The sequence below is a fragment of the Xiphophorus hellerii genome, chromosome 14, assembly GCF_003331165.1.
Source record: "Xiphophorus hellerii strain 12219 chromosome 14, Xiphophorus_hellerii-4.1, whole genome shotgun sequence".
NCBI lineage: Eukaryota > Metazoa > Chordata > Actinopteri > Cyprinodontiformes > Poeciliidae > Xiphophorus > Xiphophorus hellerii.
The window spans coordinates 28,288,809-28,313,306 of NC_045685.1; the positions used below are offsets into that span (position 1 = coordinate 28,288,809).

The 24,498-nt window shown below is 43.0% G+C and overlaps 3 protein-coding genes across 3 annotated transcripts in view; 2 read left to right on the forward strand and 1 right to left on the reverse strand.

Annotated features, from left to right (window-relative positions):
* LOC116732635 (uncharacterized) overlaps nt 1-8,291 on the forward strand; it is a 42,385-nt gene extending 34,094 nt beyond the window's left edge. Inside the window, exon 3 of the mRNA XM_032582979.1 lies at nt 7,278-8,291. Within this exon, the coding sequence (XP_032438870.1) occupies nt 7,278-7,534 (257 nt within the window). The 3' untranslated portion in view covers nt 7,535-8,291. The remainder of the gene's footprint in view (nt 1-7,277) is intronic.
* LOC116732561 (muscle M-line assembly protein unc-89-like) overlaps nt 1-24,498 on the forward strand; it is a 444,643-nt gene that overhangs the window by 150,215 nt on the left and 269,930 nt on the right. The window lies entirely within an intron of this gene.
* Nucleotides 1,589-21,566, reverse strand: LOC116732625 (uncharacterized). Its single transcript, XM_032582961.1, has 6 exons — nt 21,455-21,566; nt 21,206-21,241; nt 18,246-18,500; nt 17,921-18,166; nt 2,092-2,238; nt 1,589-2,016 (listed from the first exon to the last, which is right to left on the reverse strand). Exons 1-6 carry the CDS (start codon nt 21,486-21,488, stop codon nt 1,934-1,936), a joined length of 801 nt encoding a protein of 266 aa, XP_032438852.1. The 5' UTR covers nt 21,489-21,566; the 3' UTR covers nt 1,589-1,933.

The window sequence follows — 24,498 nt, forward strand, 5'->3', positions numbered from 1 at the left end:
CAGTCGATTCAGGCTGTAGTGTGAAGGCAGCCCTATTGCATCAAGTAGTCGGATATGAACATCTTTATCTAAATCTAATTATTATTGAAGGTCAATATAGTATACAGACTTTATAATCTGTACTCTTGGTTGAATGTAGTTTTGATTTCCACTTTGGCTTTATGTTGTGTAATTTTTATTCAAGTGCATTTTTCATTTCATTGAGACTGAGAGTCCATTTTATTTTTGGTTGTTTCGTTTATTTTGTTTACCAGTTCCAGTGTTAAATGTTCTTTTGAAAGTAAAGTGTATTTATTTTTGGCATGATGTGTTTGCATTATTATGTTACCATTACATCAGTGTAAAATGGTCTTCAAACAATGTTATCATTTATCGCAGTAATTTGAGACAATTTAGCACCCAGCAACATTGATTATTGTAACAGGCCTATCTGCAAGTCAACGACTCGATACAATGTACTGGATTTTTCTTGGATAAATACATTTTAATATACTGTTAACCTTTCCTGCTCAGTCTTCTGACCGTGGTCGGAGGACACAGGGGAGTTCTTCCTCCAGGGCCGAAGTGAAGTCTACTTCGGGGTTAACTCCTTCATACGCCTTGAACAGGAACCACGAAGGTGGCTGGAAGTTAACTTTTAATAGCGCCAGCTTACAGTTGAAAGTTTCACAGACGTTTTTCCTTTAGCCACTGCTCCGGTCGTCGGCTACACTCACCCCTCACACATACTGTCTCTTCTTCGCTCCCCCAGCATCCCGGTTCTTCTTGTTTACAGCACGCAGCGCCCCCTTCGGACCGGAGGACGGTTGCCACACATCTCGCTCAACTACACTCAACATACACACCACTTACTGAGCTATCATCACATACAGTGGAGGCACTTTCCGCAACACTACTTTGAATAATTACTTAACCATTCTGCACTGTTTGATAACTAGAATAATTTGGAATGTATGTGTGATTGAATTTAAATATTATTTTTGTAGAGTGCCTTGAGACACCATCTGGTGTGAGTTGGTGTTATCTATTTGATCTGCTTTGTTGCTGAAATTTGCTGTGCAATTACACTTGATTGATTGATTGATTGATTGATTGATTGATTGATTGATTGATTGATGAACAGTATTTTCAGCCCAATTAGGTGAACTATGAATAAGACCAGAGCTAACCAGATAAGATTGGAATTATCTGATTTGGTTAACTTGACTACATATACGTTATGTAGTGGCATCTTAATAATCATGTGGAGTTATACTGATCATAACTCAGATTTGTTGAAATTGTTGAGATAACTCTATTAAGTATTTTTGAACAAGTTTTTGAACAAGTGCAAGCTAAGGGTCACTTCATGGTAGCATATGAATTAATTCTGATATAAAAGGAAAATACTGTCACATTTTTTGACAGCAAAAGTTGAGTTGAGTGATATATAATAGTTTAAAAGAATGCTCAGACATGAAACTTTAATGAGAAAAGGTACTTTTTCCAAAGCTGAACTTATATTACAAGTAGACAAAGTGTGACAGAGGAATTATTGTTAGGTTTATGGTTCAAATAAACTCTGAAATTATCACAAGGACACAAAGGCTTGTCTGCAGAAAGGGAAGAAGCCTGTCAGACGTCAGGCAAGCTAACTCCAGCAGGGGCTTGCAGCCCTTCAATATTTATTCACTTCCAAGCATAGGCATGTTGTCATAATGATAATTCAACAACACAGGCAAGTCCAGGAAAATGCATTCCATATATGGTAACACTTTAAGACAGCTTAGATGTACACAGGATGTTACCTATTTTTGTAGACAGCTGTGAAAGCGTCTGCACATTGTCTGGAAACTTTAACAGAAAATCACATCTTGTAGAAGTATGAAAACAGCAGATATATCAGCAAATAAATGGTAAAAAGTATAAATTTCCTAACAATTATTTGTTTAGATTACAGGTGATGCTCTTTGGTCAAGTCTTCAACTTTCTCTTCCAGTTCCTGTACAGACTGTCCCCCACAGACCTTGTAGGAAGCTGAAGTACAGGAGCCACATGTTAACACAGGCTTTATTGGTTGATTAAGAGATCAGGCTTCTATTATATTATTACCTGGCCATTTGTTTCGACATATAGACACCAAGAGCAAAGTGGAGATGAAGTAAGGACAGAAGACCATCAGGCGTCGGAAAACAGTGAGCAGAAGTTGAAGGGGGCTTGATGCAGAAGGTGGGGCTTTGGATGTGGCTGGAGGTTTATCTGTGGAAAGAATAAATTTGTCTCTCAACATTTACACAAAAACTGATTAAATTAAAGTATCAACCTCGATATTGCTCAATGGATGGATGGAGATTGCAAAATGTGTTGTGGATTGTAAAGAAATGGGGAAGACGTAATGAACGATAGAGATAGAGGCCTGGAAGGTAAAACTGGTAATTATGTATGAAAGTAACAGCTGGAGTAGTCAGTAACAGCTGAGTTGTTGTATGAGCAAAGTTGTTTTCTTTGTCATAAATTACACAAAATATTCATTCAGAACTTCTGGTTATTTCATTCCTTTTGATGTCAAGGAATGACGTAAATTTATGCAAGCTAAAAACTTTACGCATTTTCAAATTGGATAAAGTTGAAAATGTAAGTGTGTGAATTGTTATTGGTCAAAATGATAGATTGTTTTATCACCTTTAAAAACACTGCCAATGATAGAAAATATTCAGTTAAAGCAACCCATGGTGTAGTCAGGTGTGTCTAGTCACAGAACTTTCCTACATATAGAATATTGAATGCTACAGTAAGTAAATCATTAATTCAGTCATTGAGTCCTTCCATAAAAAACACAGACCTAATTTCACCTTTAAAGACAACAATGCTTCATCGCTTTTCATGAAGCATTGTTGATGAAGCATGGCTCCTAATATGTTCTTGTATTTGGGAGTGGCTACATTTGTGGCATTTTGAGGAATTGTCGTCCATCATTTGACAAAAGAGCTACAGATTCAACACCTTGCAATGACACAAAACATTTTATGAACTGTATGATTCTGTGAGCTCTGGTGGAGTCAGCTTGTCGGAAAAAAAAAAAAAAAAACTACAAACCACAAAGAAGGTTTCTGTCTTCTTCCTTGTTTTCACCAGAAGTAACATCCAGCTGTTGATCATGTGACTCATGTGAGACGAGAAAAAAGTGTTTTCATTGCAGTTTTGTGAAATACATCTATTTTTATATGGCTGAAAAAAACTCTACCTTATAGTGCAAAAACTTTTATAGAAAAACATGTTTTTTTTAATTGGTGTGTTTCTATTAAGCAAATTTATTTTTGTAATTTTCAGTATTTGGTACATGGAAACTGTTACGTCCACAAAGGGCACAACATATTTGAGGACACGAAGACAAAAATGAGGATTCAAAAGTAATTTTTATTTTCAATTCTCTCGACCTTTTCTTTAAGATGAGCTTCTTTTGATTTTTCTGTGAAGAAAAAGAGAATTAAATCCTCGGTTCCCCGTGTCCCAAAAAAGAAAGAACACAAAAATCCCAAAGTATAAACAGAAAGTTGGACCTGATGAGCCGGTCAAAAAGAACAAAATGGTACAGCAGGGGGCCAACCCTATACAGGGCCGTCGAAGCCCCTGCTAGTACCGGACTACAAGAAAAAAGAAACTACTGCTAAAGAAAAATCGAAAACAGGACAACCGATCCCACCAGGTCAAAAATTACAACAAAAAAAACATCAACCAAACAAACAGCTAACAAAAACTACCGTGTGGCAGGCTGGAGACGTGCGCACCGCGTCAGAACACATCCTGGGTGTTGGTTGGGAGGGCGTCGCCCTTTACCTGGCGCAACCCAGCCTATTTATAGGCGGTCCAACAGCGTCACAAATTAACGGACCAATTACAAGAAAGAATTATCAAAACTCCAAAGTATATTAAACAACAACAACAAAAATCATACAACTAACTTCTATACAAAATAATCCAAGTGAAAAAAAATAGACAGAAATAAATACAATGTGCCGAAAGCACATAACAGAAACACACAACAACAGTTACCCACCATTGTTCCTGGTTTTTGTTTTGAAACATGGCTGGAGATGAAAAATCACCACTGCTGCTTCTTCTGAAACACTGTCTTTCTCTCTAATACCATTGCAACATAAACGTTTTGTGAGTTGAATATACTGTCATATTCAATAAATTAGAATATTGGTTCTGATGAGGCTACTTTGTCAGATTAAAAGTGCCTTTGAAAAACGGGAGACCATGCAGTGGTTAAAGTGCAGAAAAAGGAATATGTTGGGAACTGGCGTTTTGGTTCCTGTTTGTGGTTTTTCTTCTGTTCTCCCTGTTTTGTCTGCGGTTCCTCATTTCATCCACCAGAGGGCGCTAGAGGCAGCACTAGGGATCGGTGGGCCGTGGTTCAGCGCACCTGTTGTTCATCTTCTAATCATCCTGAAGCTTAAGAGGAGTGGACTGCCTGCACTTCAGCGCCTGAGTGTTTGCCAGTGATGGTATCTTGAGCCTCTCTGCGTTGACTCTCTGTGATTTGGTTCTCCGAGAAATACCTAGATCCGTGGTCCGCAACCAACGGACCTCGGTCCGGATACGGACCCATATGCCATCCCATCCGGACCCGGAATAAACTGTTAAAATATTTGTTAATTTTGACGGGAGAATTAATTTTAAACCGGAGCATTTATTTTTTTTCCCTATCTGACACAAGTGCTTTTACCAGCACTGCTCTGAGCAAGGATTGGAAGCTACAAACCAATCGCGTGCGAGTCATACTAACCACGTGGTTCAACTAGCGAATCAAATCGCCAGCTTGAACTCAGAGCGAGTTGTATGAGCAAACCGAAGCAGAGGTTTGTAGCCAGGCACAGACATCCACGCAGTGTGATATAAGGAAGAGGAGGTGAAAGGCGAGCGAAAAGCGATTGAAGCGAGAAACGCAGGGAGGTGATACAGGAAGACAGGGCGTGAATTACAGTCAGAACAGGTGCAAACACTATGGCGCTTTCTAAAAAGAGAAAAGTAGATGCCGAAAATCGAGCGTTCAACACGGAATGGACTGATGCATACATGTTCATTCTTCCACCCGCGAGCACGAAACCAGTGTGCCTCACATGCTCCGAAACCGTGGCACTTATTAAAAGTGCCAATGTCAAGCGTCACTATGAGACTAAGTACAAAGCATTTGACCAATCATACCCCCCTAAGTCCGAACTCCGGACGCAGAAAATTAGAAGTCTCACTGCCCAATATGATCAGTCCACCAGGGTATTAAGCCGTGCTTTCAGCGCACAATAGCGTGCTAATGAATGTTCCCTCCGTGTTGCTTGGGTTTTAGGGAAACACAAAAAGCCCTTTACAGATGCAAGTATTGTCAAAGAGTGCATGACTGAAATAGCAGAGGCGTTACTTGATGGTAAAGAAAAAGATGAGCTCTGTGACAAAATAGAGAAAATACCCCTGTCAGCCTGCACAGCCACAAGGAGAAGTGAGATACTAGCTCAAGATTCACTGTCCCAGCTGGAAGAAGCTATTTGTAAGGCACCGTGTCTTGGCCTGGCTGTGGATGAATCTACTGATGTGTCTGACAATGCTCAGCTATTGGTTTACATAAGATTCTTAAACAGGGAGAAAAATCAGTTCTGTGAAGACCTCTTAGGTGTGACTCCCCTGCAGACCACTACCAAAGGAGAAGACATCTACCTGGCCATTAAGGAAATGCTAGCAAAGCGAGGAATAGAGCCAAAACAAGTGATATCAATAACCACTGATGGAGCCCCTGCCATGATAGGGAGAGAAAAGGGAGCTGTGGCAAGGTTGAAAGAAGACAACGCTGACCTGATCTCTTACCACTGCATTATTCATCAGGCTGTCCTTTGCTCCCCCCTGTCAGATGAGTATGCTGAGGTGATGAAGACAATGATGAAAATCATAAACTTTCTCAGGGCATCTTCTTCTTGTCAGCATCGCATGCTCAAGGAATTTCTCAAAGAGGTTGATGCAAACTCTGATGATCTTTTGCTACACAACAATGTTAGATGGCTCAGCAAAGGCAGGGTGCTAGAGCGATTTTGGTCAATTAGACATGAAGTAACAGCTTTCTTGGAACAACTGGAAAGTCAGAAAGCAGCCAACTTTTCTGTCTTTCTAAATGACGAGAAAAACATGGGTATCGTAGCTTTTTTGGCTGATATCATGTCACACCTGAATGGGCTTAATTTGCAGCTGCAGGGAAAGAACAATTCCATTTGTGATCTGATGACAGCTGTCCGCTCATTTCAATGAAAACTTCAGGTGTATAAAGAAGATCTGCAAGGAGACTACACACACTTCCCAAAAGTGAAAGAACAGGTGCCGGGCCATAGAGATGTCTCCTCTTTTGTTGACTTTGTTTACAAGTTGATTGAAAACTTCAGCAAACGCTTTGATAGCTTCAGCATTGGAGAGGAGCGCACCCTCTTCATACAGAATCCATTTCTCATCACTGATGTCAGAGCATTCACAAATGATGTCACACATCACTTCAAGTGGGCAAACACTGGGCCTCTCCAGATGCAAATGATTGACCTCCAGGCAGATGTGGCCCTGAAAGAGCAGTTTGCAAGAACCGAATCTACCACATTCTGGCTCCAGATGGTTTCTGAGACAGCTTTCCCAGATCTGAAAAAAGTGGCCCTGTTTATCTTGACCATGTTTGGCTCCACATACAGCTGTGAGGCAGCGTTCTCTACAATGAACATAATAAAATCAAAATATCGTTCCAAGCTCACCAATGAGCATCTGCACATGTGCATGAGAATGGCCCTGACCTCCTTCAAGCCCAGATTTAAAATGTTGGCAGGGCAAGCCAAAGCTCAATTCTCACACTGAGCAAGGGAAATTGGGGGAAGACAGATGTAAGAGAAATCTGTAAGAGAAATAGTTCAGGTGTTTTGAGAGTTGTTTTGTTGAGCAGAAATATTGAGATTGTTCAATCAAAAGGAAACTGAAGCTGCTATTTTTTCTTAAGCACTTTCTTTATTTTTGAATACATAATTTAGTTGTTTTTAATTTAAACTGCAGCCACACAATGTTATCCTGTGTTTCAGTGCTAATAAACTTCTTTGAAATTATTTTAACCTGTATTATTATTTTTTTTAACACCATGTATTCCGATATTGTCATACTGCAAATAGACGATATTGCGGACCTCTGCTTGAGGAAATTTCTTTGAACTGGACCTCCTCACAGTTTTCTTGAATACCCCTGACCTAGAGTAATTTCTCCTTGTCATTTCCCTCTCTCAGGTGTTCCTCGTGACGCCAAGCATTCTCGTTGTGAAGACCCAGCTCTGGCCTTTTGGATTTCCACTCGTGACGCCGTGGAACTTACCCACTGGTTGCCCGAGTCCTACAGTCATCTCCTCAACCAGATCACAAGCAGTTATCAGAGTTTTTCCCCAGCTGGCAGTCAGACCGCTAATCTTTCTTTCTCCACGCTCAGAACTTACCTGTCCGCCCTCCACCGCAGCCTCCGCTACCCTGCCCAGAAATCACCCAACTGAGTTGTCCTTTAAGATCTGGACCGCAACCAAGGTGGACCAAGACCCGAACCAGCAGTTACCCTCTCCCAGACTGAATCTACCATCTCACGAAGTAAGACCAGTCTAACTCTGTTCACAACTCACTTTTCCCATTACCACAAACTCATCATCACCCACTGTTGTTCCTTAGTGAGCAGACGAGCCTGTACCTGGATTCCTTCTCTGTCAAATTATTTTATCATTTTGGGCAAATAAAATCTAATTTAACTGATCATTATTCTCCTGTGCTTGTTCTGCATGTGGGCTAAGAACTTAAAACCCATTATGACAGAATATTTATTAACAAAAACAACCCTTACAAAAAATCCCATGAAAATCACATGTGAAAGTCACATGTGATTTTCACACAAATTTTTACATGTGAAAGATGTAAATCACATGTATTTGTGTGATTTTTGGAACATTTTGTGGTAAACTCACATGGGATATTTTGGTAAGGGAATGGACTGTGAATGTCAGTGTCAGTGGTGTAATACAAATGCTTGGATGTGTTGTATGACTGCATATGGAAGTGTTGAATGCCAAAACAAAGACAAACTCAAATGTGCAAGAGGGGAGCTGAGGCCTGACAAGCACCACAAGCGTCAAGACCAAAGTGGACGGCGACCCAGAAGGTGTTAATATAACCACATCCATCCATCCATTTTCTGTTCACCCTTTGTCCCTAATGGGGTCGGGAGGGTTGCTGGTGCCTATCTCCAGCTACGTTCCCGGCGAGAGGCGGGGTCACCCTGGACAGGTCGCCAGTCTGTCACTTCACAACACAGAGACATACAGGGCAAACAACCATGCACACACTCACTCACACCTAGGGAGAATTTAGAGAGACCAATTAACCTGACAGTCATGTATTTGGACTGTGGGAGGAAGCCGGAGTACCCGGAGAGAACCCACGCATGCACAGGGAGAACATGCAAACTCCATGCAGAAAGACCCCGGCCGGGAATCGAACTCAGAACCTTTTTGCTGCAAGGCAACAGTGCTACCAACTGTGCCACTGTGCAAATAATATATAATATAACCACAAAGAAATTATTACTAAAAAACACAAATAAATCTGTTTCCACTTATAAGGGTCCTTTGTTGCTCTGGGGCCATAAGAGGCCCCTTAGTTTGTTTTGCCTTGGGCAGGCCCTGTTAACAGTTCTCTGAGGGCCAGAATTATTGCTGATTGTTCAGACTCTCCATGATTTCTACGTGGGAGAACTTGGAAAGTCACAGGGTGTTAAAATACTTATTTTCCTCACTGTATACATATACAGTACAGACCAAAAGTTTGGACACACCTTCTAATTCAATGGGTTTTCTTTATTTTCATGACTATTTATAAGGCAATAAATCCCACTTATTAACCTGACAGGGCAGTTTGACCTATGAAGGGAAAACCATTTCAGGTGACTACCTGTTGAAGCTCATCAAGAAAATGCAGAGTGTGTGCAAAGCAGTAATCACAGCAAAAGGTTGCTGTATATATATACTGTATATATATATATATATATATATATATATATATATATATATATATATATATACAGTACAGACCAAAAGTTTGGACACACCTTTTAATTCAATGAGTTTCCTTTATTTTCATGACTATTGACATTGTAGATTCACACTGAAGGCATCAAAACTATGAATAACATGTGGAAATATGCACTAAACAAAAAAGTGCAAAACAACTGAAAATAGCCCTTATATTCTAGTTTCTTCAGAGCAGCAACCTTTTGCTGTGATTACTGCTTTGCACACACTCTGCATTTTCTTGATGAGCTTCCTCACCAACAGGCCTCAGGTGGTGAGAATAAGTGGCTCAACATCGTCCCCACTGGTCCTCAACACAGGCACGCCGCAGGGCTGTGTGCTCAGCCCAGCTCTCTTCACCCTGTTTACACACAACTGCGTGGCCATCCACCCCACCAACACAGTCGTGAAGTACGCGGACGACACAACAGTAGTGGGTCTCATTTCAGACAACAACGAGACCCACTACAGAGAGGAGATTCTGCAGCTCACTCAGTGGTGTTCAGCCAACAACTTGGTGCTGAACACAGGGAAGACCAAGGAGGTCATTGTGGACTACAGAAGGTCCAGGAAGACGGATCACACTCCCCTTCTCATAGATGGAGAAGTGGTGGAACGTGTGGACAACATCAAGTTCCTGGGCCTCCACATCACGTCTGACCTCTCCTGGAACACAAACACCTCCCACCTGGTGAAGAAAGCACAACAAAGGCTCTTCTTCCTCAGGAAACTGAGACGGGCTGGACTTTCCTCACGGCTGCTCGTGAACTTTTACAGGGCGATGATCGAGAGCATCCTCTGCCTCAACATGACTGTGTGGTATGGTAGCTGCACAGCACTGGAGAGGAAACAACTGACACGGGTGGTGAGAACAGCACAAGGCATTGTGGGATGCCCCCTCCCAGACCTGGACTCCATCTACACAGACCGGGTCAAGAAGAGAGCTGGATCCATAGTCATGGATTCCAGCCACCCGGGCCACAGACTGTTTGTGCCGCTGCCATCAGGCAAGCGGTACAGGAATATACGGACTACAACAAATAGACTGAGAAACAGTTTCTTCCCCACAGCCGTCAGAGCCATTACTCCCTGCCGCCCCCCCCTCCCACACATATCATAACCTCGCAGTCACACATACATATCCCCACCCCCCCACACAGCCATATTGTTCTGCACTTTGCACTGTCACATTATCTGTACTTTGCCATAATTGGACCTGCTGCTACTTCTTTGGTGTGGTTGAGTGCCTTTAGTTAATTTAGTTGTATATATTGTTATTATTATTATTGTGTGTTTGCTTATTTTTACTCTATATATTTGACCTTTTGCACGGGAGCTGCAATGGAAATTTCGTTGAATTCTGTTCAATGACAATAAATGCTATCTATTCTATTCTATTCTAAGAGGTCGTCACCTGAAATGGTTTTCACTTCCTAGGTCAACCTGCCCTGTCAGGTTAATAAGTGGGATTTATTGCCTTATAAATAGTCATATATATATATATATATATATATATATGTGTGTGTGTGTGTGTGTGTGGGGGTATGTGTGGGTATTGTTGCGGAAAGTGCCTCCACTGTATGAGATGATAGCTCAGTAAGTGGTGTGTATGTTGAGTGTAGTTGAGCGAGATGTGTGGCAGCCGTCCTCCGGTTCGAAGGGGGGCGCTGCGTGCTGTAAACAAGAAGAACCGGGAGGCTGGGGGAGCGAAGAAGAGACAGTATGTGTGAGGGGTGAGTGTAGCCGACGACCGGAGCAGTAGCTAAAGGAAAAACCCTGTTAACTTTCAACTGTAAGCTGGCGCTATTAAAAGTAAACTTCCAGCCACCTTCGTGCCACCGTGTGATTCATGTACAAGGCGTATGAAGGAGTTAACCCCGAAGTAGACTTCACTTCGGCCCTGGAGGAAGAGCTCCCCTGTGTCCTCCGACCACGGTCAGAAGACGGAGCAGGAAAGGTTAACACTGGCGACCACGAAGGGACCTCTTCGCCTTGTTGGACGAGTGGTGAGCTTTGAATAAGAGAGATAGTAGCTGCTAGCAATAAAGCCGAGAGACTGCATTAGCCCGTTGCTGAACAACTGCAAGATGGACGCCGCCGCTCGTCACTCCCGTAAAAACTATGGGCTTGAAACAGATTATTCCAACCCGTTTATGACATTGGATGTGTCCTGCGAGGGTGCAGAGTGTAGAAAAGCTACTGAAGATGTGGCGGTGGGGAAATGTGAACATTACAACCCTTTTCTGTGTGACGAACGCTGTTTCGGCTCGTACGCCAAAGGAGGGGACATGCTCGCACCACAATACGGCCCCGCTCAACCACAGGCTAGCTCTACCAACCCATTCGTTGCTACTGAATGTCAAGGTTATGCCCATGGGGGGGATGCAGACGACGGGACGCATTACTACCCAGCCCCCACGTTTCAAACGAAAGATAATTGTATCTCCAACCCATTCGCTCCTGCTCATGTACGAAGCTTTGTACACAGCACGCCGGCCCCATTTAACCCTGTGGCATTTCCCGCCGTGCAATGTACCCCTAAGCTGGATGGAACTATAAGCTACAGGCAAACCCCTGCACGGCCCCAACCCCGATTAAAAGCCAATAAAACCCGTTTCATGTTGCAGCAGCCTTTGTCCGACAGTGAGGAGGATGGAGATCCTAGGGAGAGGGTCCCCACTTTGCGTCCGGGACAATACGACGGCACCACACCATGGAAAGAATTTCTGCACCGGTTTGAGAGCTGCGCTGAAGCGAACTACTGGTCCGAAAAAACGATGACAGTGCAGTTGAAATTCTGCCTGGTTGGCGCAGCAGGGGCCATTGTCCACAGAAATCCTCGCTCTTCCAGGTGGGGCTACCGCCGCCTGGTGGACAAACTGGAAACTGCATATGGTCCATCCTCTGATCATGCTGCTGCGGTGGCAGTAGAGCTAAGGCAGCGAGTACGAAAACATGGAGAGGCCCTGCATGCATTCAGAGATGATATTTATGGGAAAGTGACGGTGGCTTATGGCGACAGGGCAGAAGTTGAACAGGACTCTATCGCTGTCGAAGTTTTCACAAATGGGCTGGGTGATGCAGAAATAGTCCAGAAACTATTAGAGCAACGACCAGCCACACTCGCCCGTGCATATGAAATAGCTCATGCTCATGAAACCACCAAAAGGGCTGCAGCTTATGTCACCAGTGCCATGCAGCCAGGAGCCCGCAGCATGATTGAACGACGGCCCAGAACTGCTGTGGTCAGAGCAAATGACAAACATGAAAGAGTTATCAAAACTACACCTGTACTCAGTTCTTCACCGAATTGGTTTGCCACACACACACCCTCGGCCTTTAATAACCGCAAAAATTCTACAAAAGGGAAAGTCCGCTGCCATAACTGTCAAGGTTGGGGTCATATCCAGAAGCAGTGCCCTTCTCCCCACAAGACCACCAAAGATTTGACATCCAGCAGCTCCCCCTGTGACACCCAAGAACCTACTGTGCTCCACCTGAAAGACCAAAGCCAAGAAATGAGTATCCACATGCAAATCTACGAAGTGGAGGTGTGTGCCGTGTTGGACAGTGGGGCGCGGAGAAATGTGCTGCCGCTGCGCTACTATAATTCCATCCACCCTGACGTGAGACCTCAACTGTATCCATCAAATGTTGAGACCTTACTTGGGGTGGGACCTGTAGATGTGCCAGTGCTGGGTGAGGCCCAGATACCTGTCCACATCAACAACCGTCAGGTGGATGTGGATTTTCTTGTAGCAGAGATAGCAGGGTTAGAAGTGCTGCTGGGCCATCCCTTCCTCGCACAAGCTGAAGCCCGTCTTGATTTCGGCAGACATCGCATCACCCTGTTTGGTGAAGAAGTGCCCTACTACCAACCTGAATCTAACCCGAAGTCGCATGCAGTGAAAATATCCAGAACTGTGGTGGTGGAACCAGGACAGGAGTATGTTGTGAGGGGCAGCATGCATCTAAGTGGGACAGCCCGCAGCGACATGATACTTAGCCCTACTAAAGGTTTTATTGAGAAGCACAAAGTGCTCCTCGCTAGAGTCTTAGTTCATCCCCAGACGTCCAAAACGGTCCCCCTTCGCCTCTTTAATCCTGGCAATAAAGCTGTGACCATTAAAGAAGGATCCCTGGCTGGTCTCCTCCAGCCAGCTGAGGCCCTGCAGCCTCCCTGTGCCTCCCCAGCCGCAGACTCGCCAGTCAGCTCTCCGGTGGTTCCTCTGCACCTAGAGGAGCTCTATACTCAGAGCTCTAAAGACCTCAATGATGGGGAACGCCTCCAACTTAAATGTTTGCTTTCTACTTATGGACATGTGTTCTCTACTGGGCCTGCTGACCTGGGCCGGACCAACCTCGTCCAGCACGATATTGTACTTCGTCCAGGTGCCCCGATCAAACAACATCCACGTAAAATGGCGAAAGAGAAGCAGCAATACGCCGACCAGCAGATACACGACAGTCTGCAGAATGGTCTCGCCCAACGCAGCCACAGCAGCTGGGCCTCGCCCATAATTATGGTACGTAAGAAGGATGGGACATATCGGCTCTGCATTGATTATAGGGCTCTCAATGAGCGAACCATACCGGATGCGTATCCCCTGCCCCGCATCCAGGATACGCTGGATACACTGTCTACTGCCAGATGGTTCAGCACGTTGGACCTTACCTCGGGTTACTGGCAGGTGGAGCTGACGCCAAGAGCACGCAAAGCAACTGCATTCTGTGCCAGGACGGGCCTCTTCGAGTGGAATGTCATGCCGTTTGGGTTGTGTAACGCCCCGGCGACATTCCAGCGGCTGATGGACCGCATCCTGGTTGGCATGCAGTGGGAGACCTGTTTAGTCTACCTGGATGACATCATCGTCCTGGCGAGGGATGTGCCAGAGATGCTGCGGCGGCTTGGCCAGGTGTTTTACAGACTCCAACAAGCTAACCTGAAACTAAAACCTGCCAAATGCTGCCTTTTCCGCCGGGAGGTGGCCTACCTAGGTCACATAGTGTCTGAACATGGTGTAGCTACGGACCCCAGCAAGGTCCAAAAAGTCCAAATGTGGCCCACGCCGTCATCCATTCAGGAGGTTCGACGTTTCATTGGCTTGGCCTCATACTATCGGCGATTTGTGAAAGACTTTGCATCCATTGCTGAACCCCTTCACAACCTAACTAAGAAAAATGCTCGTTTCCAGTGGCATGCTGAGCACCAGGCTGCTTTCGACGAATTAAAGAGTCTCCTCATCTCAGCCCCCATTCTCGGCTATCCCCTGGACTGCGGTGAAATGGTACTCGATACTGATGCAAGTGACACCGGCATCGGCGCTGTACTGTCGCAAAGGCAGGAGGGTGTGGAACGAGTGTTGGCTTATGGCAGTCGCAAGTTGGCAAAGCCTGAACAAAACTACTGCACAACAAGACGTGAACTTCTGGCTATAGTGGATTTCACATCCCATTTTCGTCAGTATCTCCTCGGCCGGCCGTTTAAGGTGCGTACGGACCACAGCAGTCTGCGCTGGCTGACCAAAATGAGAGAGCCAGAAGGACAGTTAGCTCGATGGCTTGAGAAACTGGCTGAATATGACTTTGAGATTATCCACCGTCCGGGTCGACAGCACACTAATACCGACAGCCTCTCCAGGAGACCCTGCCGCCAGTCCTGCCCATGTAAAGTGCAGGACCTCTCAACATCATCCAAACCCATCAACCATCAGGCTGTCCAGTGTGAGTTGAACTCTGACATCAGCTCCCTGTTGCTGAGTTCAGTGGGGGAGGAGGACCAACCATCCACCACAGAGGTTTGTCCAGTGGGGGTAAGTCAAAACACCCTTGCAACAGATACAAAGACTTTAGACCAAAACATTTCCACTGATACAGATAGAATGCATCACAATGTTCAAACTGATGGGTGCACTTTGAAATTGACTGAGAAAATATATGTGGCTAAGACTCTTGACACGACTTTGTTTCATGGCTGGACCATGGGGGAGTTGAGCCAGGCCCAGGATGCTGATGTGGACATTGCACCCATACGCAGCTGGATGAAGGCTAGTGATAAACGCCCCCCGTGGCCTGTTGTCTCGCCATGCAGCCCAGCCACTAAGACATACTGGACTCAATGGAAACGACTCTACTTCAGAGATGGAGTTCTGGTCCGTCGGTTCTATTGCCTTGATGACACCCAATTCTACCCACAAATTGTGCTGCCACGTAAACTACAACTTGATGTGATGAGACAGATGCATGAGGGGCCAGTGGGTGGACATTTTGGTGTAGAGCGGACCCTGACCAGATTAAGAACCCGGTATTACTGGTACCACATGAGGGAGGATGTTGCCCTCTGGTGTAAAACCTGTACCAGTTGTGCATCAAGGGCTCGACCCCAGAAGACACCGCAGGCTCCTATGGGAACAGTCCAGGTAGGAGCCCCTATGGAACGCATTGCACTGGACATTATGGGTCCACTGAATGAGACTGAGCGTGGAAACCGCTATGTGCTTGTGATACAAGATTACTTCACAAAGTGGACTGAAGCATTTCCTATTCCGAACGAGCGAGCTGTGACAGTTGCAGGTATCGTTGCTAGTGAGTGGGTGTGCCGCTATGGAATCCCTCAAGCGCTACACAGTGACCAGGGACGCAATTTCGAGTCTGAGGTGTTTCAAGGGATGTGCAGTTTGTTTGGGATAGACAAGACTCACACAACACCATTCAGGCCGCAGTCAGACGGTCAGGTCGAGCGTTTCAACGCCACCCTCCAAAAGATCCTGGCTACTACAGCAGCACGCTGTCATTGGGATTGGGACCTGATGATTCCTTATGCTGTTATGGCGTACCGGTCAACCAAACATAGTGCGACAGGTTTCTCTCCAAACTTTATGATGTTAGGCCGAGAAGTAAGTGAACCAGTGGACCTCGTCGCAGGTTTGCCCCCTGATTCGGAACACCAGCTCACTGCTCCAGAATATGTGCAGCAGATGCGGGAACGGTTGGAGCTGGCCCACCAAATTGCTAGAGAAGCCCTGAGGGACTCGGTCACACGTGCAAAGAGACAGTACGACAAAAACTGCTGCCACACACAGTATAAAATTGGAGACCCTGTGTGGTATCTCATTAAAGGAACACGTCATGTCAAGAATAAAGTCAAAAAGTTCCTCCCATCATATGAAGGCCCATTCTTCATCCTAGGCCAACTGGATGATCTAGTTTACCGGATACAAAAGAACCCAAGGTCCAAGGTGAAAGTCGTCCACCATGACCAGCTAAAGCATTACCGCAGCCGGGAGCCTCTGGACAACGTGTGGGTCCTGGAGCAAAGTCAACACTGGGAACCTACTGAGGTTCCACCACCAACCTTAGAAGAGGACTCTGCAGACGGTGACCTGGATTTACAGGGTTTGTTTGCTGATGCAACCAGTGGAGGCGCTGGCTGTTCTCTGCTGCCTACCTCAACTGCAAAGGATCCCAATCTGGGTGTGTTTGTCCCATCATCCCCTTCCCATGTCAACCATGAGGATGGTGGGGGTGTGGTGGGATATTCACCTCCTCTGGGCCCGCCGGTTCGACGATCCAGGCGCCGGCGTAGAGCACCAGACCGGTTCGGCACATGGATAGTTCCAAGTAGGACCATGGACTCAGTTTAAGGTTCCAGAAGTTAGTTGAACCTGTCCAACAAGGCCACATGTGTCTGTTCTCTTTATTACTGTTCAGTTGTTTGAACTGCAAAGAAAATTTAACAGCAGAGCAAACGGTTTATCTCGTAGGACATGTTTTGCCGTATGTTTCTCATACCTGATGGAGTTCAGTTAGTGTCCTGCCCGGTCGTCATGTATGTTGCTGAGTAATTCCTCTCCTCCCCTGTTGCATGTAAAGCTTAATTTTGCACATGAGGTACACCTTAAATGAGCTAATTATGTCACTGGCTAATTATGGTTTGATGCTACGCCTCACCTATATGCATGAATGATTGTCACAGTAATCTCTTGTTTGCGATGGGGATTGTGTATCGGTTTTATGCATTGTAAAGCTGGAGTGGAATTATTGCTTAATTGCCATCCAGAGTGGGGGTAGTGTTGCGGAAAGTGCCTCCACTGTATGAGATGATAGCTCAGTAAGTGGTGTGTATGTTGAGTGTAGTTGAGCGAGATGTGTGGCAGCCGTCCTCCGGTTCGAAGGGGGGCGCTGCGTGCTGTAAACAAGAAGAACCGGGAGGCTGGGGGAGCGAAGAAGAGACAGTATGTGGGAGGGGTGAGTGTAGCCGACGACCGGAGCAGTAGCTAAAGGAAAAACTCTGTCAACTTCCAACTGTAAGCTGGCGCTATTAAAAGTAAACTTCCAGCCACCTTCGTGCCACCGTGTGATTCATGTACAAGGCGTATGAAGGAGTTAACCCCGAAGTAGAGTTCACTTCGGCCCTGGAGGAAGAGCTCCCCTGTGTCCTCCGACCACGGTCAGAAGACTGAGCAGGAAAGGTTAACAGTATATTTTGATATACTATATACAGTATATAGAACCACTTTCACTTATTTACCAACAAAGGGAGATCATTTGTGGAAATGATCTCCACAAATGATCATTTCCACATTTGTGGTCCTGGTCTTCACTTTTTAGACAGTCCTATGTTTAGAAGCATGGTGTGGATTAAGTTTTAGTTAAGGTTAGGAATAGTCTAGTAATGGTTAAGGTTATGGAAAATGTCTGGATTATTCAGAAATAATTTTACTACAATGAATGGAAGAAAATATAAAATCCTCAGTTGAAAAAGTACAAGAATGTGCATGTGTGTGATTACTTACATTTTTCCCCCTTATACTTTTAGCGACTGACCTTTGACAGAGATCCTGCTGGATGGAGACTCTCCATGACCTTTGATGTTACATTTATAGAGGCCTTCATCAGAGCTGGAAACATGGTGGAGGATCATGTTGCCTGAAGACTCGTTGCCGATGAAGACGCCATCTTTATGGAAAGCAGCTGGGAGGTTGTGGGTTGGATTCTTTGCTCTGCAGCTCAGAGTGACGTCATCTCCCTCCATCACAGGGAGGACAGGACTCTGCAGGATCACTGATCCACCTCAACACAGAGACAAACTACAGCATTTCATCCATTTCCACACAGCTTCAGCAACACTAACTCCACAGTCTGATCTTACCAACAGTGAGGTTCATGCTGCTGGAGGATCCATTGATGGACCCACACCAGTACACTCCAGTATCCTTTTTTAAAATATAATTGATGACACAAACAGAACCCTTTATTTCCCCCCATCCATCTCCACACTTAGACCTTCTTCTGGTTGTGTTTCGCCACACAGTCCATCCAGCAGAACTGTTTTCCTCCTCACAACTCAGAGACACAGACTTTCCTTGGAAATACTGAGATCTGCTGGGACTCACAGTCAGATGACCTGTAAGATAGATGAAAATGATACTTGCAATAATTCTGGGGTTCATGAGGGCAGTGGGGTACTGATGTAAAATGTGTAATTCTGAAAGAAAAGCTTTAGAATTCATGAACATCCTGCTAAAGCTAGTGAGTGTTATAATCCACAGTAAAATGAGTTCTGTACTAATATTGAAAGGCTCCTCTGAAAGGAACAGAAACAAAGAAAGTTCTGTTAAAGTTTCCAAAGAAACAAAAAGGCTGAATTATTTTCTACTTAGTTCTAACTGATGTAGTTAGTTGTAACTACATCAGTTAGAACTAAGATTGTAGTATCATTCAATCAAGTTTAGTTACAAACCACATTTCAGTAAAAAAAAAAAGCTCTTCAAAGTGCTCTACGTCATTAAAACACAAAAATAAGAATTCATACAACATAAAACAACATACAGTCAGTGACAGCCAGTGACAAACAGTACAATTAGCATCAACAAAATTATCAATACACATCAAAGATGTTGATCAATGTTCCATTTATGGTCATTATGAATTTTTCCTTCAATGTCACCATTGTTACACTAGAACACATGTGTCAAACTCAAGGCCCGCGGGCCACGTGTGGCCCGCTACGTCATTTTTTGTGGCCCTCTCCCCCACCACCATTTTACAGCCCAATTGATTGACTTCAAATAAGTTTTGAGCACGAATTGACTACAAACTACATCTCCCATAATGCCTTCCGATTATTACCAGCCAACATTACGGCTTCTCGCCACTAGAGTGCAGCAGAGTCACCTCAAGCTGATTATTAATTTTCCCAGCGAATAAAACTGAAGCATCGACAAGCTAACAAGCTAAAGAGCGAAGTTCCGTGATGTTTCAATCGAGGACTTTTACCGTCTCCTGCCCCCTGATTTGATGCCACAGCTTTGACTCCATGCAGCTCGTGTTTTGTCCACGTTTGGAAGCACCTATCTGTGCAAACAGATGTTTTCAATAATGACTTTAAACAAGACCAAGCACAGATCGCGCATTACTGACGAAAACCTACAGGCCGTTTTGCGGATTGCCACAGAATAGAACTAAAACCAGACATCGACGAACTGACCAGGGGAAAACGGTGCCTGACATCCGGCCAGAAAACATTGGTAAGCACAAACAAACTACATTTAAATAGAATGAATGTAAAACCAAAACTCAGTATACTGGAATATGCATATAGTTTATTGATTTTGCTTGTGTTTTGTTTATTTACAGAACACAACACAATGAGGATGTGTGTGAGTTGGTGACAGGGTGAAGAGGATCAGCGTTGTGTTCAAGGACAGGCAATGTCACCTCATTGTTTTGTTCTTATGTGAAATGCATGTTCGTTGTGTAATAAATAACGAAAAAGTTTTGTGAATGAAGTTGAGAGTTAATATCAAAACTTGTTTTTATTATTTGTCTGCTTATCTTTAAAGCAGACAAAGATTAATTTTCCCAGCGAATAAAACTGAAACATCGACAAGCTAACAAGCTAAAGAGCGAAGTTTAGCTGAGCAGTTTAAAAATACTGAGCATATTTTTAAACTGCTCAGTTTAAAATATTGTAATTTTTAAACTGAGCAGTAATTTTACATCCATGCAAATGTAATATTTAAAACTTGAATACATAAAATCAGTTATTTAACAATATGAGGTGTTGTTTAATTTATTTTTAACATTGTATTTTCATACATTTATGCTAGGGTTGCCCAAGTCTAGTTTTCCAGACCTATAACTCTGCAACTTTAGATGTGTTCTTTCTCTAACACACCTGGATCATTGACTCATTCATAGGCCTCTACAGAACTGAGTTGCTGCTAATGAGGGAAGTCAACTTTTTGTCTGGGGTATGTTTTAGCAGGGACGCATCTAAAAGTTGCAGTCTGGAGGACTGAACTTGGGCATTCCTGATTTATACCGTCAATGTGGCCCGTTGAGGGTGGCCAATATGCTGAAGTGGCCCTTGGTGAAATTGAGTTTGACACCCCTGCACTAGAAGGAAAAGGGAAAGGAGCTCCTACATATGAGGTACGGTGGTGGCAGCATCATGCTTTGCTGCCGGAGGAACTGGTGTGTTTCCAAAACTAGATGGCATCACAAGGAAAGATCATTATGTGAAAATATTGAAGCAACATGCAAAGACATCAGCAGGAAGTTAAAGCCTGGACACAGATTGGTCCAGATGGATGATAGTCCTCAGCTTACAGACAAACTGGAGACAAAGTGGCTGAAGGACAACAGAGTCAAGGTTTTGGTGTGGCCATCACAAAGCTCTGATCTCAGTTCTATGGGGAAGTTGTGTGAAAATCTGAAATGAGGCGGCCTGCGAACTGGACTCAATTTCACCGGTTCTGTCACGAGGAACTGATCAGAATTCCAACAAAATACTGGTCATACATGTAATAAAATTCTATAAGCCACACGTAATCATTACTGACACCATACAGAATTTAGAATATTTGGCAAATATTAATTTCTTTGTCCTCTTTTTCTTTTAGAAAATATTGTTTTGAATTTTATACAAAAAACCAAGCAGACAAACAAAAAGACATTGGAAAGTAAAGGTCTTATTAAAGGTAGGGCCCTCATCCCTCATGACTTCAATTTCCTTACTTGAAAACAAACACATTTTACGTCGACACCATTTAAAGCATTTCCTGCTATCTGAATAGATTTTTCTCAACATTGCAACCATTTACTCACCTTGGTAAGTTGAGCCGAACAGCAGTGAGGTCAATGCTGAGGAGAAAAGACAGTCAGATTTTAGGTTATGGTTTCATATTCAGTAAATCATTGGACGTCAGATAAATTGAATATCCGACTTCAGACTATTTAGTCAACTTTCACATTTCCCTGTTCACTTAAAATGAAAGACAGTCACCATTTTGCTTATTGGAACTGTTAGTTATTATAAAATCATAATTCTGACCTTTGAAACGTAATTTAACTCACCCAGCACAGACAGGAAAGATGTTTCCATCGTCATCTTGAGTAACAATTAAAACCTGCAATGAAATGGTCTCTTCTAAAATGAAACTGTCATCCGCTCTGCGGAAACCACCACAGTGGCATCATGTACCTACAGCATACTTCTATAGGATGTACATGATGCGATAGGTAAGATTTCAAAATAAAAGTATGACTAAAATAACACTTTATTGATCTTTAGCTGGGACAATATTTTTACTGATTTGAATAAGATTGGTGGATTCATGTTGGTTTTTGATGTTGCATATATAACACATGGACTGAAGGCTGCAAAGCTGGACGTTTTGTTCTGTCTCAGTGTCAGCATGTTTGTCAGAGTTGGTTAGGTGGGGGGAAGTGGTCCAGCATTGCTTCTGCGAAGCTCTGCAGCTTGTTCTGTCTACACCACAGACTGTGGTTAGAACATTTGCTGCTCTGACCTACTTCTGCAGCAGAATAGGTCCCCATGTGCACGTTTTGATTTTGCTGCTCAGGTCTTTGTTGTTATAGCTCTACTCATCCCACTCATTTGGTCTGAATTTGGTTCTAGCTGCTCCCAATGTACAGATATAGTCCTAATTTGTTCAGTCCACTAAAGTTCAGGGTTTTACAGACGACTCCATGACACAGGCTCACAAGACAAAAGCTCACAACCTTATTGGAAAAATAGACAAAAGCTGAAAACTTCTAAACATATATATGTAACCCCTCAGGTTATATATATCACTCTTTTCTCCCACACTCCTTAAACATTTTCTGAAATACAATGCATTGTAGCTCTTTTCACCTTAAACAGTAATAATCACATTTTCTTAACTTGGTTAATGTTTTACACTCACATATTGGAGGTTTTACACCTTGTAAAAGTCCATAACAATATAGTACACACAGGTATTTTCTGTTGACTTAAAACACACAGTAAATGTAGCGTTTTGTTAATAACTGTTATTTACTACCGCCAGTAAATGCATCAGTTTTACTTGTCTCTACCTTACTGGTCAGTCAAGGGCAAAATCAAGTTTAAGCAGTTTGATTGGTTGTGATGGACTGGGGTGAGAACGGTACTGGAGGTGTACGTGCCCGCTGTTGTGCGCAATTCTGTTCCCCTGCGAAAATCTGCCCCCTTGTGTCGGGAGCGCGCATTACAGCCGGAGAGGCGGATCTGACCGTTTTCACGGCGCTTCTGATCGATTTCTCGGTAAAAACAACTCAGTTAATCATGTCAAGCTTGTAACATTTAGTTTAATCGGCAGCTGTTTACAAAATTGTAAAAATAATTAAATAAACGAGTTTTTTTTACGCTGTTTTGTGTTATTTTAAACGCCAAGAGAATCGGTCGGTTTAGTAACCTAAAATAAACCGTTCCCCCTCCATAAAATGGGAACAAATTAATTTACCAACAAGTCTTTAACTGTGTTTATTCCTCTTATCAACAATAAATCCTGTGAATTTGGTAACATTTGCTCTTTATTTGACAAAGTTATAAGTGGGAAACCATATATTTTAGTAACCTAAAATAATCCGTTCCCCCTCCATAACATGGGAACAAATTAATTTACAATAAAGTCTTTAACTTTGCTTTGGAAACATTTGCTCTTCATTTCTCAAAGATGAGGGGCCTTGGGATTTAAACTTTTTTCCATAGCTGCCTTATATCAAAATCTTGTAAGTATAAATATCAAACAGTTTTCGAAGTGTAATTTATTAACCATTAAACAACATACATAAACAAGCACACCACAGCAAACTCAGGAACAAAGGCAACTAAGGCAAAGCAGTGATAAGTTTTTCCAGTTGATGGGCTTCCCACACATGCATGATGGAACCACCTCAGACACGTCACTGGATCTAGGAAAGAAACCAAAAATATCAGGTTTTTTTGAAAAATATGTCTTTACAATTACAATATACAATCAATCATTTTAGATTCCCTTATATTCCAACTGCTGGAGGATCATATCATAGCTTGTTTACGCAAGATAAGATTAGATAAAACTTGTCCTCTTTATTTAGTTTACTAACACTAAGTCTTTGAATAATTCTAAAAACTTTCCTACCCAGTTCACATCCGTGTCACTTTCCATCTCTCCACAGAAGTGACACAAGTCTTTTAGGTCCTCTGTTAACTAAAGTATAAAAACACACACACACACGATTATACATGTACAATCGTGACCGTATATATGTGTGTGTGTATAAAACTATTACACAAGATGTGCTAAGCACCAACACAGTCATTTATGAAAAAAATATAGAAAATAAAATGATTGTACTTATTAATTTGTAGACAAACAATTTCCTTAAATAAATGTTTTCAGAGTCCATGTTAATGTTTTAAGTTTGGCTAAGTACAGATGTTTTAGCCAAACATACAAATAATAGTAATCATGATAACAATTGTCATAAACACTCAAAATAAGAATATTAATGTTAAGGATAAGTCTCACAGCAATTTCCAACCTCATGCTGTAGACCGCCTCTCTGGAAACAGGAAAGTGGGAATTCGACAGTTTTCATGTGGTTTTTGTCTATGAGATAAGTATGATATAGATTGTTTTTAGAGTTTAAAAACATTTATTACCACTAAAGTCCAGTGGTGGTGTTGATTGTTGATTCCCAGAATTATTTCGTAATTCATTGGGTTCATCTGTGAATAATAAAAAAAAACTGATTTTTTCATATCAAGAACAAAATATGTTTAGTAACACACACACATAGCACTGAGATTATACTTTTTTATAGGTGATACAGAAAAATCTGTAAAATCATATAAAAGTCAAAACATTTTCTTTTCATCGATTCAAAAATACTAATAACACATGGAAGAGTAACACAGAAGCACAGTGGAATGTGTAACATCTACCTTCTTTAATCTAGGACTTTTTCCCTGCCACATTGCTGTCATTGCAAATGAATCTATGAACTCAGCCTGTCTTGTTCTTGCTGTTGTATTCCTTCACGATGACGGACAGAAATGCATTAATAGACTGCAAATGTATTACAAGAAAAAAGATTAGTTAAATACTGTA

Bases quoted from the DNA above. Each gene is read 5' to 3' on its own strand.
- LOC116732625 (XM_032582961.1), bottom strand. From the start codon at position 21,488: ATGACGATGGAAACATCTTTCCTGTCTGTGCTGG. The intron at 21,242-21,454 runs GTGAGTTAAATT...TTTTCTCCTCAG, and splicing joins ATCTTTCCTGTCTGTGCTGG to CATTGACCTCACTGCTGTTC. The intron at 2,239-17,920 runs GTCAGTCGCTAA...TTCTTTCCACAG, and splicing joins CAGCAGGATCTCTGTCAAAG to ATAAACCTCCAGCCACATCC.